The sequence below is a fragment of the Seriola lalandi genome, unplaced genomic scaffold (genome assembly GCF_002814215.2).
Source record: "Seriola lalandi dorsalis isolate HSWRI2012SDOR001 ecotype SW California unplaced genomic scaffold, Sedor1 jcf7180002054357, whole genome shotgun sequence".
Lineage (NCBI taxonomy): Eukaryota > Metazoa > Chordata > Actinopteri > Carangiformes > Carangidae > Seriola > Seriola lalandi.
Window position 1 is genome coordinate 791656 of NW_019524910.1, and position 16737 is coordinate 808392.

The 16737-nt window shown below is 39.0% G+C and overlaps 1 protein-coding gene across 1 annotated transcript in view; it reads right to left on the bottom strand.

Annotated features, from left to right (window-relative positions):
* anks1b (ankyrin repeat and sterile alpha motif domain containing 1B) overlaps positions 1–16737 on the bottom strand; it is a 207286-nt gene that overhangs the window by 147495 nt on the left and 43054 nt on the right. Inside the window, exons 2-3 of the mRNA XM_087174490.1 lie at positions 7911–7991; positions 4241–4397 (exon numbers count right to left, since the gene is read on the bottom strand). Coding sequence (XP_087030616.1) covers positions 4241–4397; positions 7911–7991 — 238 coding nt within the window. The remainder of the gene's footprint in view (positions 1–4240; positions 4398–7910; positions 7992–16737) is intronic.

Consider the following 16737-nt stretch of genomic DNA (forward strand, 5'->3'; position numbering starts at 1 on the left):
CTGTTGTTCTTACTGCCCCTGGGCAGCTTACTCAATTTACCTTTCAAGTCCAGACAGACCCTTGATTTAATGTTTTAAGGATGGAAAGTGATTAGGCTGCTCACAACCTGGAGGAAAGCTCAGCCACTCAAATCTCTCTTATCATTTCCAGTTCATTTCAGATCAGTACAGGTAACAAACACCGTGGGACTCCATCATCTTTGAAAAGCGATGTGATGATCCCAGCTGTCTGCACAAATAGGTCAAGGGGAAAACATCTCTTTTGTATCTGAGTGATGACTTAGTAAAAAATATGACTTACTAAACTTGTATCGCCTCTGTTTTAAGGGCTGAAATTTACAAAAACTGGCCTACAGAAGTTAACAGGCCATTTTTGCAAAACCTTTTGGTTGAAGATGATATGAACTTTAAAAATTGATTTCAGTTATTTTAAAAGATATTTAAATGTTTTTATTTAATCTGCTTTCTTTAGGTACACACAAAGAGTGAACCATCAGTTTATCAGTCAGTCTCAGTGGGAGAAAGAGAGATCACAGCAAACAGCGCCTCAGTCATCAAAACATGCATTTGGCCCTGCAAGCAGAGTGCAAGCCTTGAGTAAACAAGCAATCTTTCTCTATCAATCACTGTCTCACTGTCTCTCACACATACAAACACACACATAAACATGAACACACAGTATGTATAAACATCTTCTCCACTCAGACAGCCTCCACCTCTCTCAAAGACTCACATGCTCCCACAATAAACAAAAACAGCTGTGAATGCGAACTACTGGGACCAATTAGGCGGTAAACAGTGGGCTGGAACTGGTTTACCGCCAACTAATAACATCCCCTCATCTCAAGTAATACTCTATTGGCTGCAGCCTGGAACTGGCCCACCTACACACTTCCACTACTTCTCTTCTGTCGATCTCGTCCCTTTTTCTTTACACTCTCATGACCACTCATTACTACTCACTCCCTTATCCATTCCTCATGTCTGTCATGTCACTATTTGCCACCTCATGCACAAAGGTTAAAACTAATGTGCTTCTCTCTCTCTTCCGTGTAAGAAAAGAGCAGATATAAAGACAAAGACTGTAGTCAAAGACTGAAGTCACCCAATAAAACTAAGCTGCACACACACAATCACAGATATACACACACATATAACCTCTGACACGAGTAATGGTGTGCGTGGGTAGAGTAATATCATTGAGAAAGGGGTAATGTGCAGCCAATGGCTTGCTGCTGTAAGTCTTGATGATGGGTGTGAGCATGTGTGAGACTCAGTATATCACACTGACTAATGTATGCAGTGCTGCTTTCTGCTACAGACAAGACAGTGGAAAAATATGGAGCTTAGGCATCATAAACACACAAACACTCTATAAATCTTCCTCTCAGATTTATGCCTGCAACCTGAGTACTGATCCGTCACACTGACAACACATAAAAGCAAAGACTACTGTACAAATATGCAGCATGCAGCATCATAAAAATTCTTAAGTACCATAATTTCAAATTGGTGCTAAATCAATGTTTTGTCAAATTCAGCGCTTAAGGGAAAACAAACACTGCACCTTTAAGAATGTCAAAAAGCAGGCTTGCTAACATTCGCTCCGTAGCTTAGCATTTTCCCCTGTGTTTATTTTGCAGAAGGGGAGGTGGAATTGTTGATGACATGAGAGATATAACCAGTCATCGGCAGCTTGTTGATAAGCAAGGCTCAAACTTGGATATAAGATACAAAGAGAGATACAAGAAAGGCGATGAGTATAATTACATTATTCAAAAAATGTTCCCAACAAAAGTCTTTTTCCACTTCACAGATGCACATGAATATGAGCCAACTTTCAAACCTAACCAAAAGGAATCCCTTTAATCCTTATATTTATATTCATTTATTTTGTACTTAGTTTAAAAAATGTGTATTTTACAAACAACGTCATTTGATCTCCCAAAGGCATTTACTGCTTACAAAGGTTCAATTAATGAATATGCATATTTCACCGTAATTAATGAATGCAGACTATATTTCAAATATTCATGAATACCTGTGAAATTATTATTATTGGGCCTCTGTTACATATCCAGAGATGTTTGACAGAACTTTGTTGTACGAGACTGAAAAAAAGCAAAGCAAGACCATATAGCACATTTGAAGTAATTACGAAGATCAAATTAAAAATAAATTCAGTTGATTCCCTGACTTGTTCACTGTGTTCCAGTAATTAATTGTTCATGTATAAATAGACTTCTTGTCCCTAGTTTTTAAAATCTGAAACACAAAAAAATGAGCAAATGAGCAAATGAACCATGATAAACACAATGAAAAAAAGAAAGAAAGAGATAAATTACCAGGTTAGAATGATCTGTTATCAAGAGCAAGATGCCGTTTCAAACCTGGCACGAACACTATATTGTCAAAATTTTAGTATGGATCCAACATTTGCATAAACGCAGATATGCAAACTACTATATGTATGTTAACCGTATTTACTCTTTATACACATTAACCCAAACAACAGCACTGCAAGCTTGGCATTATAACACAATCTTCCCTAAAACACTGGAGAACAGCAAAAACATCCTTGTAAAATCACTATTTTGCTTTAGATTCCACACTATTAAGAAATCCACTGATCAAGAAAAACTGTTACTCAATAGACCAAACTGTGATGGAGCCACAGCTTGAATCTTTGCAGATGTTGGCAGAATGTAAAAAAACATCATCTCTGCATGGTTCACACCAAATACTGACAAAACAGCATTACACTGTCTATTGTTAGCTTTCTTTGACTGGGAAATTATGCCTTATAGCTAACAAGTCTCACCTCCTACACACAAACAGCAGAGAGAAGCTGCTTCTCCAAGGTTTGCTGAATTAATTCTAGGAAATGTAACAAACCATTAAATAAATAACATGGATTGAAAGTTTTGCACAGTGTACCACAAACTGAAAAAGTCTAAAAGCCTGTGACAGGAGATCTTCAAATGGGCTTCAATGACACAGTACAAGAGCACACACACACACAGCGACTTCTCTGAAGTCAGCATCTATGTACAACATCTTCTCAATCAGCAGCTTCCACTGTGTGTGTATTCACTCTGCCTGCACAGCAGCCCGCTCAGCTCAGTTCTACAAATCATTGACAGGGTAAAAAAGAAAATTACTCGTGTATACTTGCTGACAAACCTCTTCAATTCAAGGGCAAGGGACACCATTTATCACGGCAAACAATTAGGCTCTAACAACTCTCAGAGGGAAATGATTTGGCTAATGGTGACAGAGGAAAATGCGCTTATTCGGCAGGGTAAATAACGCTCCAATAACCTGGGGGGTCTATTACTCCACCGCCATTAGGAGCAGGAATATTAAAAAAGACATCTTAGTCATTAACATTTTAGCCACCACTTCTGATTAAACACCTCATATTCACCTTAAAAAGCAGCGCATCAGTGAACCGTGACATAATCAATATGCTGCAAGCAGAGATGGACAGAAAGAGCGAGGGAGGAGAAAAAGGTCATTTTTGCTGATGAGGAATGACAGCAGTGGCAGGCTCAATGCTCCCAGAGCTGAAACGCTCATATGTCTATCAGAGAGAGATCAGTGGAAACTGTAAAGAATCAGCTCTATTGGACAGGAGCCAAAAAGAGACGACCTGTGGCAGGGCTGGTTTACATGCCCTGAGAAGTACACCTCAGCTTTTATTTAGTGGATGAGACCTACGTATCTTGTTCAGCTACAAAATAAAGGAAAAGTCTTTCTTTTAGCCAAAATTGAATGATTTATCATAAGTGGGAGCTCAGAGGTCCCCAGTAACATGAAGAAAGGTTTGATTAACATATTGTTTGTTTCAGGTATTAGTATAATTGGAACCCAGTCTAACTTAGGTCCCAAGTCAAGTCTTGGTTCCTCAGAAGAGCTGTTTAGTGTGTCAAAAGGTGCAAGCTGTGTTATCACGAGCTCAAAATTTGCATTCCTTACGCATCTTTTGGCTGTGTGGATTTGTACCAGAAATTATCACGGGCCAAGGCCTAGTGCCTCGCAGGACACCTGAGCAGGGTGGATTTCACCAACATTTGGCATGAACTAAGGTTCTGGGGTTGACTGAAAGCCTCCTAAACCATTTCCCTTCCTGCCTGCTTCCTTGCATGTCCACAGTATTTCTTAATAAAGATCCTTTCAGGATGAGAGTTAGGGTCTTAAGTGAGACCGAGGAGAGATGATATGCTATTGCGGTGTTTACCTGTTGGTTGACCCGACAGTGCGAGGGTCCATGGTGGATGAGGATACGGACGATGTCCACATCTCCCCTCCAGGCAGCCAGGTGCAGCGGGAAGCAACCTTTGCTGTCCGCCACATTTGTGGACGCCTCAAACTGTAGCAGCTTCAGTACCACATCCCTGAGAGAGAAGGAAGGAAGGCAGATACAGACATATGCAGATCAATAGATCAACAGATTGAGTGTGGAGGGATGGAAAGAGAGAGAGGAGGAAGCAGAGATGAGCAATTCATATTATGGAATATTCTCACATTTCCATTTTAAACCGAAATATCCCAAAAGGTGCTGAGAGTGTAAAGTCAACACATTTTACAATTAACCACTTCACCAAATTTCCCTGACTTGCTTATACAAGGAAATAAAACTTAATAAAGTCAAACTAGTAACGCAAGCACTTGGTGGTCTCATACCTTGTTACCTTGTTGATATCTGGTTAAACAAATTTGTTGTCTGTTCTCTAATTATCAGTTCAGTGTCTGTTTTCGCTGTCATCTGATAGTTAAACTGTTCCCCTTGCGTACAAAAAAAAAAACTTTAAAGCTCAAGAGGTGGGTGCAGCAATGAGTTTCTGTGATTAATAATTGGTCTTTTGACTTTTTCTTTTGGAGCCGTGTGCCCTGACTAGCAACAAGTTAGCACCTCCTCAGAGACCCTACTTCTTTGGTCATTGAGGTAATTACAGTAGCCTGTGGGTGAGTGAACAGTACATAGGAAATAAGGAGTTCAACTGGAAATAATCAAGAATTGACAGAATGCAACTGCCTCAATGTTATTTAGAGATAGGCAGGCAGGCAGGTGGACAGACAGAGTACTTTATTAATCCCAAAGGGAAATTGCAGAATACATTCCCTCTAATAAAGTAATCCCCATTACACAAATAGACAAAGTGACCAATCAGAGCTGGGGTTTGTGCTGGAAATCAATTTAGCTACAGCTAGATAGTAATGTCAGTGCTACTGTTTCATATTAGCAAGCCTTCGGCTGAAGTTGTCACCCCTGTCTGAAGAGAAAAGGTGAAGTGCTTCATTTGCATTCGAAATGTCAGGGGGAGGAACAGAGAACAGAGAAGGGCAAAACCTCTCCCAGGAGCAGGGGTGAAAGTGGCACAGAGGACCCTTAATGAACTGCTTTGTTAATTTCAATAATGTATTATATTTTCACAGATTTCACTCAGGTTTAAGTGTCAGTTCAGCAGCAGAATCACACAGGGAGGATCTGAGGGTCAAACATGACAATATTCAACTTCTTGGTGATTGGATTCAGCATGTGTGCCACACTGAAAAGCTTTTAATGTTGCAAAAAAATAATTAAAATGATCTCAAAAACAATTCAAACTCATCCTGAATCACAAATCTCTGAATACAGAACTGCCTGTTGCCAAGTGTCTCCTGTCTTTATCTTAATTGCCAGTTCTTTTTTTACTTTCCCACCTAAATCTTAAATCACTCCTCTGCAGTTTTTTGTTGGCGGCCTAATTTTCACTCTGAGGTTGCATTTTTCTCTCCCTCCCTCCTCTCCTCCAGTTGATCTGAAGGAGGAAATCCACATAATTGCCCCCAAAACACAGTACTAATCCTTCAGTTCCGTCAAACTGTGATAGCAGTGAGGTTCGCAGCTAATCCACACTGTGTAACGGATTTCTCAGCAGCCCCAATGAAAAAAAGGCAGCTGCACTGTAGTCCCATACAGACGTAGACACTTATATTCGATATTCAATCAACGCAGAAATACTATGTTTTAATTTTTGCATTTTTGAGCACTTGAGAGTTGGTTTTGTTGCCACAGAGTACACAATACTGTGTCCTAACCCAGAGACAGTGCCAGCTAGTTTTAAAGTGATTACATGAAAAGCATTTAAGTACAATTTAACTTAATTTGAAGATTATAGATTATAGACATTATTTCTAAATTCTGTGAGTCTTCATCTAATGAAACGTGGTTAAAACTCATTAGATCAACTCAGAAATGTGCTGCCTGCCACCAAATTATATTTCTGCCTGGAAAGTCATTTTTGGAGCCCTTTTTTATTTATTCCTTCGAACTTTATCTAAAAAGACTATAATCCATATTTTTAAAATGACAACATATCAAAAGACAATTCGGTGACAATGTGAATGATGCTGCTTATCTGGGATTAGACCAAATCAATTGTCAGACTTCATATGTATCAATTGCACAAAAAATGTCCATTTCTTAACAATGATGAGTAGGACTACTTTGTCACTTTGGTTATATTAAGACTTTTAAAACTTAAAAAAAAAAAAAAAAACATGGTTGCCCTTCACGCCAACAGATAATATTTAGATTCAGAAAGAATTCAACAGTTACTAGGACAATTTACTGGGAAATTGACAAGAAGGTGGCAACACAAAAAGTAGCATTAGCATTAAATCAGTCCAGACCTGTAGCGGAGCTGAGGTTGTGGCCTCCTAATGTCGCAAGGCTCAGTACTTCTGCTAACACTCACGAAAAAATAAAAAATAAAAACACGACTGACGATGTCCTCACTGCTGTATATTTCCAACGGATTATTTCGGTCTCTATTACCTATACCACCATTATTCTATACCATTTTCTTTCTTAATATCGTTAGAAAACCACAAATTATTCACGACGTTTCCCTCCTGTTGTTTAGTGCCACTGTGCAGCAGGTGTCACTGATTGCGTTGCCACGGAAACACTTATTAGCTTGTGTTACCATGGAAGGACGACCCCGGAGCTAGCTTGGAGGCAGAATGGCTAGCTAACTATACCCTTACCCTTAGAATAAGTCGGTTTTTATTTTTTTGCAAATCTGTCTAACTTGCTAGGAGCAAAATTAAGAATGGTCTAACTCTACAGACCACTCTAAAATCGCTTCGAAGTCGAATCTGCAGCTCCACAAGAGGGTTAGCTCAACGTCAACCTGCCGTCAACTTTACTGTTTTGATTCAGCCTCACTGTTCTCTCAGAGTTGTTACTGGTTGCAACAGGCAGTTGTTTTGGCGAAAAAAAAGATCTAAAACCCCGTTAAACACCATCTGTTTGGCAAAAGGGGCAAACAGACACACTTAGCGACATGATGGTGAACACACATCGTTGGGCAGATAACTAGAGATCCAGATACTGGCCTAAGGAGTTGAAAGAGACCAAAGGCAGGGCTAAAAGGAGAGTGGATATTGAACTTACATTCATCAGGGGGACAAAACACGACCGTATAATCGATAATGTTCCATGTCTGCCATTATACTTTGTCTTCACCAGACAGCAGAAATAAGAAAACAGCGACTCACTTTTTCCCCCGACTACACAGTTTTTTTTTTTATGTGTAAGACCTTTCAACACTCCAGTAAATTAATACTGAAACAGTTCAGTGGATTTACAGAAAATGAATCAATATTAATTTTGACTGATTGTTGAAGTAATTTATGAAATAAAAAAATACGATTAATCCGACAGTGTCACCTTCTCAAATTTAAAGATTGTGTTTCATGAGTATTTTCCATTCTGCTTTTATAAATTAAATACATCTATTATTATATTAGTCAACACTGAAAATAATGATTAGATATCATCCTAAAACATACACACTCACATTCAATCTAACTGACTGACTGATGAATATCTCTTAATAAATACTCGTGTGCAGTCTTACCTGTGTCCATTAAGTGAAGCATGATGTAAAGGTGTATATCCTGAGCTGTCTGTGCAGTTGACATTCAGGCCCTTCCACATGCTGCAAAGAAACAGATACACAGATACGTCAGAAGTCAGGGTCAGATACACACACTGAAATTTTTCATCTTTCAGGACTGACGTCCCTGGTGTTTGGTAACAAGTGATACTCTCTTCAAGGCCTGTTTCCAGGTGTAAGTGTTGTTTGTGAGGCAATTTTGGCACAGTGTCACTTTTTGTACTGTCTCTTACACAAATCTGGGTATTCTACATTTTATTTTATCAATTTGTTTGAATAGGTACCTCTTCCTCTCTGGTACACCTGATCCGTTTTAGACCAGGAAAATGACAAAATATGCTCAGCCAATTAAGCGGTTTCTTCACACAGAACAATTTTGCTGTACTGTAATTGGGTCCTGAGGCAAGAAGTATAATTTCTCATTCGGAGTTATAGCCACAAGAGTTTAAGTCTCATTTCATCATATTGGCAAATAGAGAAAGTGAGGGAGGTCAGCCCTTGTACTCACAAAAGGCTGAGCATGCAAATAAAACCACACAAAACAGAATCTCATAAGGATCACCAGATACGCACAGCCTGGAGGTGTAACAGACACATTAAAACACACCCGTGTATACACACTCATACATATTACACACATACAGCCCAGGGTTTTTCCAGGGCTATAATTATATGACCTCTCTATTTCACATGAGCTCCTCCGAGCGCGTCAGAGAGAAGTACTAATTAGCTGAATTCCAGTCTGAGCAGCTCTGGGCTGAAAAGCTGAATCACATAACTTCTACGAGCAACTGAATTACCTTTTTTCTTTAAGACGACTGAATACAGTAGTTTCTGATATGGGGAGCAAAGTTTGTGTCTCACAGTATCTGTTACTGAAACACATTAAGTAGGGCTGCAAAATTGTTTTTTTGCTGATATACGGTAAGAGTTTTTCACATACGTTATTGCATTTTTTTTTCCCTCTGTATTTCTCTCTATTTTAGGCTCTGCAGTCTCTAAATTGCACCGGAATCTAATTGCAAAAAGTCTAGTGTTATTGATTTCAGAAAAGAGGCATCCTGGGAAATGAATACTTAAACATCAGTAATTTGTTTTAATTCCTTAAAACTGTATGTTCCTTTTATTCAATGACCTGAATTTCTTAGAGGAAATCAAGGAAGTGTTTCCTCTAACAAAATCCATTTTAAAGGATCCATTCCAATCCATTTTATTTTTACTCAATTAATTGATGAATTTCAATTTAAATTCTATTTTCCCTACAACTGAATGAATTCTGTGTCTCAAGATGAACTTTACCCTTTGAGAGACTGGAGATTAAGCTTCCCACAAACAGCTAAGTGTTGTGGAAGCAGCAGAACATTCACTGGGCTTACACAGTGGTCAAGATCAGTGGCGTTACAGTGTGTGCAAGCACACAAATAAACAATTAAACCCAAATTAAAAGTGGTATTAAAGGGTGGTCACGCGTACAGACACACAGAGAGAACACAGTGTACACTAATAGATAGAACACATCTGCTGAGGCAACAGATGAAGAATATTTTATCTTGTTGAAGTTAATGCTGAAAGAAATGATAACTATCAAACAAGAACAACCCTCCAATCAATTAAGGTCCAAAAAATTACCATGAAGCTGCATTTTTACACAAAAACTAAGTATTATCAGTACAAAAGCAACAATTACAAATGTACACCTCACTCACATCAACATCAAATGAGCAACAAGACAGAAAAAAGTACAGACACACACATACAGTATGTAACAGATCAGAGGTCACGAGAGCACAAGCTTGTTTCTATTGGGACATCTGCTCTCTACACACTCGGAGTGTGTGTATGTGTGTCCATATTGATCGCACTGGCCTGCTGACCCCTTTCAGCGCTGACCTATACAACCAGTGGGGTGGGTTGTTAAGAAGAGCAGACTGACACAGGATGAGGGCAGAGAGACAACAGACTGCAGGAAAATGTGATGGAGGCAGAAATTAATGCCAGTTTCTCCTCAGCTGTCAAGCAAATGTGGATAGGGTTTGATTTCCCAAGATTCACAAACATTCATTATAAGAATGAAACGTTTTTGTTGTCTTTTGCTTAAAGATAAGGATATACAGTATGTGTTGAATACAAAAACTAAGAAATGCAATATTCTTTTCAGCTATTATTTTATTGTTCAACTAATTTTGCGGTACCTGGTGCAGCTTTTAGAAATGTAATTTCAGTCACTTAAATTACCCACATCCAACTGCATCCAGTGTTATTGTTTAATCAATATTCAATGCATTAATCAATGCATTTCCTTAGCTTTTTTTAATGAATAGTAAACATTCCCTCCTTGAAACGAGCATTAAAGTGCCATTGTAATATTTAAGTGAGTTTTATCAAAATGTTCAATTTTTCTGCTTAGTGTTTCTAATTAAATACCTCATTAATCTCATAAAACTACACAGCTTGTTCCATACGCGCCCCTAAGCTGTTATCTACTAGCTGTTTACTGAGCAAACCCACACTTGAACACACACATACACACACCCACACGTATATGCACCAGTGCTGTTACCTTCAAACATCTGCACACCAATTCATTAAAACTTGCTGTACAAAGAGTCTTTCATGTCAGCAGCGCTCTGCACAGCCCCAAACACAATCCACCTCTCCCACACATCCACAAACGCACCGTATTAATGCACAGCCACAGCAGTCAAACCCTGACTCACATAACCTTCATAACAACCTGCACAAACAAATATATGAGGCCACTTTGTGAGGGACTGTGTAAATGCTGTTCGCACTGTGCATGAGCTTCACTGTGAAGGCCAGAGTTGAACAAGGTGTTGTGTTGACAACACCTTTCCATGTCGTAGAGTACACACTTACGTATGTGTTTGTAGTGACACCGGCAGTGGGTGTCACTAGTAGGTGCTTTAACACTTCAGCAAGCATTTTGTGAATCATTAGTTTCAGGGGAAGGAATTTAAAACAAAACCACTCCAATTCCTGTTCATGTGGAAGGAACCACTTCAAGTTTTATCAACATCCACAATTCAAGAGGCTGCCCTTAAAATGATATCAAATACAAGAGTCTGTGGTATAGTGGTTTAATCATGGCAGGTATTTTTCTATTCTACTGTAGATATTCGCACAGTTGTCCTTTAATATCACCATACAGCTCTGTTGTGCTTAATATTGGGTTTTTATTACCAAGAGAATTAGATGAATTGTGTTCATTGCCGCTTCAAACTACCAAATTTACATATTTGAGACTGTACCTTTTAAAAACCTTAATGCCACACATTGGATGACGACTTGAACTTGGTGAATCACCCTAACAAGACCTGTTTTCCTATCAGTGTCCCATTCTGCTCTACAATGTCCCACCTATAAATTCCAGGACTCAGCTTGGTGCCATATCGCATCTCCATTGTTTTCTGTGCTCTCACTAAGAGCATAAAGCCAGCCTGCAGAGTTTAAATAGAATTAGTAGGCAACTTGAGATTAGATAATGGAGGAGAGGTGCTGCTGCAGGAATGCAGACTCTTGGTGGATTAGTCAAATATGCAGACAACGTCCTACCTAATTAACCTCAGGAGCTGCAGCAACGTGAAGGAAAGCTCTGGTTAGAAAAGCTGTCTATGTGTGTGCATGGACAACTACTGCTACCATAACTCACATTTACATTAAAGTTTAATGGTGTGTTTTTCTGGGTCGTTCGTTGACTTTGCCTCTTTCAAGCAAGAACAATCAAGTGTTATTTTGCATTAGAGATGTCTGACTCAATCTTTAACAGCTAGTGTCCCTCCCTTTCTGCGTCCGACTCTTCTTCACCCTTCCTGGGATCAAAACCCTTTTTTTTTTTTTATTATTAAAGCCCTGAAAAGTAAAGGGGTCAAACGTCATGAAAGGCCTCCCAGCAGGCAGAGCAGCGATGCCCTCTGTTTGAACTCTTCTTCAGTTACAGTCTGACAGTTTCTCCTCGCCTATACTTCACTTTACTATCGCACAGCACGCTGAAGACTACACTGACATGGTGGTTGTATCTCAGCAAAGGTCTTTATGGAGGTAAAATAAAAGTGTACTTCAAGACAAGCAGCAGCCTTTTATCACAAATACACACTCAAAATAATGAATTTATGTTTACGTAGAAGGATATAGATCATTTCTTAACACTTCATGTCAGTGTGGTGGAAGGCAAAATGTCTCTAAACCTACAAACAGAAAACTGATTTGAGTTTTCAATGACACTTAATAGGCTGAAGCTAAGATTTAGGCAGTGAGAGTTTGATACCAAAGTTCCCATTTGCAAAAACATTACCCCAGGCAATTTTAAAATGTTGTTGCGCATTAACATGAGCTAAAAATTAGTCTTTAGAGGTGTCATTTTTTTTCATCATTTCATATGAGGAACTGTAATGTCTTTCAAGTGGTAAAAAAGAATGTCATTTTGGATGCAAAGTTTTCATTCAGCATTTCAGAATGAAAGCCTTCCACTTGCTTGTTCTCACCATGGATATTAAAGCTGGCATCAAGTTGCAGCAAAGTTCAGGCCACATCAAAGCAGAGCATTGTCTTCAAAGGAACAGGGACGAAGGAACTGGAAAAACCTTTGTAGTCCTGGATTCTTTTTTAGAGGGAAACGTTTTTCTTTTTTGAGTGACTGGAAGTTAAGTCTGTTGAAATTCCCGCCAACTAATGACAAAAATCAAAGGCTTTTTTTTTCTTTTTTTTTTTACATAAATGGAGGCCTCAACAACAACAATAAACTTGACAGGAAATCAAAAAGGGAACCAATATGAGGTGAGGTATGTTCACTATCAGAGCAGATAATATCAGACAGGAAGTGGGCTTGCTTCATAACCTGTTTTGAGCAAGAACCAGAAAAGATATCTCCTGATTAAGAGTAGAGTTGCAAGAGCACACATGTGACCTTTAGATTGACGACAACAAACACACACACGCACATACAGTGACATGCATATACTTTCTTTGGAGCTGGCCTTTGATGTTTAAACCTTTACTCACACGGAGACAGTCCATCCCCCATGATGCTTTAGGGCATGAATATTCTGCTCTGCATGCTAATGTCTTGAGCAGGTGTACAGGTATGGATAAGGTTTATGTATTTGTGTGTGTGTGTGTGTGTGTGTGTGTGTGTGTGTGTGTGTGTGTGTGTGTGTGTGCGTGTGTGTGGTGTCATAGGTGATATCAGCTCAACCATAGAGACAATTATAGGTGTGTGGAAACTCTCAAAAGACCAATTAAATTTCTCAGTGAGACGTGAGAATCAGCCTTCTCTCTCTCCCTTTTACTTTTTCCCTCTTTTCTTTCTCTGTTTCTACCATATAATCTGTAAATATAACAAATATATTGGCAAATAGAGAGAGGCGGGAGAGCAGAGGGAGCAGAAACAACTGAGTTTGTATGCTCATGAATGACAAACTACGCACTTCAAAGGATGCTCGAGCTATAAATGTGCCTTTGGCACATACGCTCACACATGCACACTTTTCCCTATATGCACACACTGGTGTGGTCTGAGCAGAGTCTGAAAATTTGTGGATTTTGGCCAGCACTGATACCACAGTTTGTTTGTTTGTTTGAAGGATAGAAGTATAACTCAAATTTAGTTATTTAAGGTACTCTGGAGGTTTTGATCACTAGTAGCGCTATGGTGCGATGTTTTAAAGAGTGGGTGTTGCTATTCAACTAGCTGACAGTGGGTGGCAGTAATGTGCCAATAAATGTAGCAATGTACCAACATAGACATGGAAGAAGACTTCTAGCTAGCAAACATGGACGTAAACAATGTAGGGTTCAAATTCACCCAAAAATTAGCTATTGGAACGTTAAATGCAGAAGGGTGTTGCTGTGTGTTTGTATGTTTGCATACAAAGAGACAAAATCATTTTTTGAATGGTCAAAATGGCAACATCATCAGGGTTATATTTTTTAAAGACTTTAGAAATATCCCTCCATATCGAAATAAGACATTATACAGTTGTCTTCAGTCGTACTCCTCAAGCGAACTGATGTTCATGTGTAAAATCAGTGGCTGTGAACATGGTGTAACACTTGCACTGGGATACTGCCGTTCTAAATAATTAAGAATGAATAAAATATGCAAATAATTAAAAATATTCAAATATCTCAAATATATTGAATTGAATTAAGAAAAAATAAGGTCAAATATGCATATATTTATGTTTATATTGTATATCATCAATAAGCCAATATCGGCTGATTATGTCAACCTTGTCAATTTATTACTCATACAGGCTCTATATGAACACGTTGACAGGAATCTCATTTCACTTCTTATTCCCATGACATCATGAAGAAAATCCCATTCATACCCACGCAGTTCAACAAGCAATCTTGCAGAGAGAGGTGTTTCCCTCTCTCACTTTCCTCACAGATCTGTCACTCTCTTCTGCTCCATTTCTGCACCAATTATAGTGATGAGTAAATCCACAGTATGGTTGATACAGGGAAAAAAATAAATGAAATATCAAATGAAGTCCCAGTTTGTCAGAATAAATAGTCTCTTATGGAGCTAGTGACCATAAAGAAGAAGACATGAATATTTCAATTATAACAAACTACATTTCACACATGAAAATAATTCAGTGTTAAACGGGATGGAGTCCCATCTATTCTGTGATCTCCCGCTCCTCATCAGCTCCATCATCTCTAATTTGCCGAAATCATCCTCATAAAATTGCTTCATATGTTTTTTCATCTTTAGCAAAATAACAGCTCCCTTCTACAAAACTACTCGTTAGCAATTTTGCTCATTTGAATACGCTGTACAGTGGTATCCCCCAGCATGGGACTTTGTCCAACATGCAAATCAGATCTGTTGCTGCTGAAAAGCATAAACAGCCAAGACACTGAATAAATAGAGCTTCCTTTTCTGGATGTCTCCATTAGTTTCAGTGTTCATTCCAGTTAAAAGTCCTCAAAATACAGCTTCTTTTCTCAATGAAAGACGCAATTTGCAAAATGTGTTGGACTTTTAAAGTGGAAAACTGTATCTGGAAAAAGCTACACTGGATTGACCAGAACTGCTGAGGGCTTCACAGAGACCTGTCAGTGGCAGAGGTCTGAACAAACCAAAAACAGGTGTTTCTGTGAAACTTAAGTCTGTACTAGTATATCTAGAAAAGTGGTTCCCAAAGTGAGTTCCTAAAGGACAAACCAAGGGTACTGCAAGATTTGTTAATCTCCATTTTTTTCTACATTGTTTAACTGCATGAAAAAGTTGAGGTGACATTTACAGTAATTACACTCAAAACAAAAGAGCATTGAAATCACTCCTGTAAAATCCCTGTTAAATATGAAAAAACAACTAATCTGCAGAGAATATATGCAGCAGATTGTTGCGACAATTGTTGATTATATTGAACTTGAAGGAATAGTTCTTTTCAAAGATATCCATTGTTTCATTTTGCGCTGGAAATGTAGTGACGTGTCAGAGTTTTAAAAAGTTTGGGAACCACTGCTTTACAAGACCAAGTTGAAAGTTGTACTTTTGACTCAACACACTGTGTTGTTGGTGGCAAGTGTGTGAAATGTGTGAAAATGATGCACAGGAAGCCTAAATATGCAGAGAGTAAATGAATGAATATGCAGGAAGGCCAGTCAGTCAGTGACAAATGCCTTCAAAGGAACGAACATCAGCTGACACGTTCAATAGGTGAAGAGGCCACTACTCTCATCACAGGAAGTAATTAATCTTCGGGTCAAACTGACCTCTGGTGCACAACAGAACATGTGGGTCTTTCTGTGGGGGGCAGTGGGTTAAACACACACACATGTATAGCTAGTGGTTGAAAGTGAGGCTGACCCAACTCTTTTCAGACACACTCACCAATAATTAAAACAAGACACATGTAATCGATATCTGCACAACTCCCCCCGGGATTTAGGGAGTCTATTGATGAAGTTTGATCATTGATCATTTGGTTGTCCTGAGGGCTAGTTACTCTGCTGGAGAGAGAGATAGCGTGAGAGAGAGAGCCTCAGGAAATACACAACAAACTGGTTCAGATATGGGAGAGGAAGTGTGGTGTTGTGAACATTCTGGGGCTGCTTTTGGATCTGTATCCAGGTCAGTGTTGAGTAGCTCAAGTTATGAATGGTTATCCCTCTACACACTAAAGTAGAGGACTAATGTCTACATTTGTCTTCGACTCATTTATTACTGCATCGCCTCACATAATAATAATAATAACAATAATAATATAATGAGGACACAGAACTCAAATGCCCATTATCTCTGTGGGAAACACTGTACACAGAGATCCAAATGGCCCTGACCTTTGACCTCACTCATGAGCCAACGTGTCACTTGATCAGGATGGAAGGGTGTGGGGTAGGAAGGACGGAAGATGAGAGGCGGCAAGAGAAAATAAATCTAATGCCACAAAATTCTTATCACACAGCACATCAAAGAAGGAGGAAAAAACTAAATAAAAAAGATAAAGTTACAGGGTTAGACAACCAGATGATACCAACATCTGAGGACAGCTGAATACACTTTCCACTTTAGCACACAAAGCTTCATCAGAACAGTTCGTCTATTTCCAAGTCTTAAACAATCTGGCAGTTTGTCTCTCAGTACACCTCCTTAAATAGAGATGGAAACATCGCTCCTCTGTCCTGAGCTGACTCCTCATACTCAGCAGAAGCCCATTGGAATACAGAATCCAAATCAAACTGGCAGGTTTCTCTCTCAAGCTGCACCAAGTTTTGCAATGATTTCATATGAAAAACACCCCTGTGACCTCTC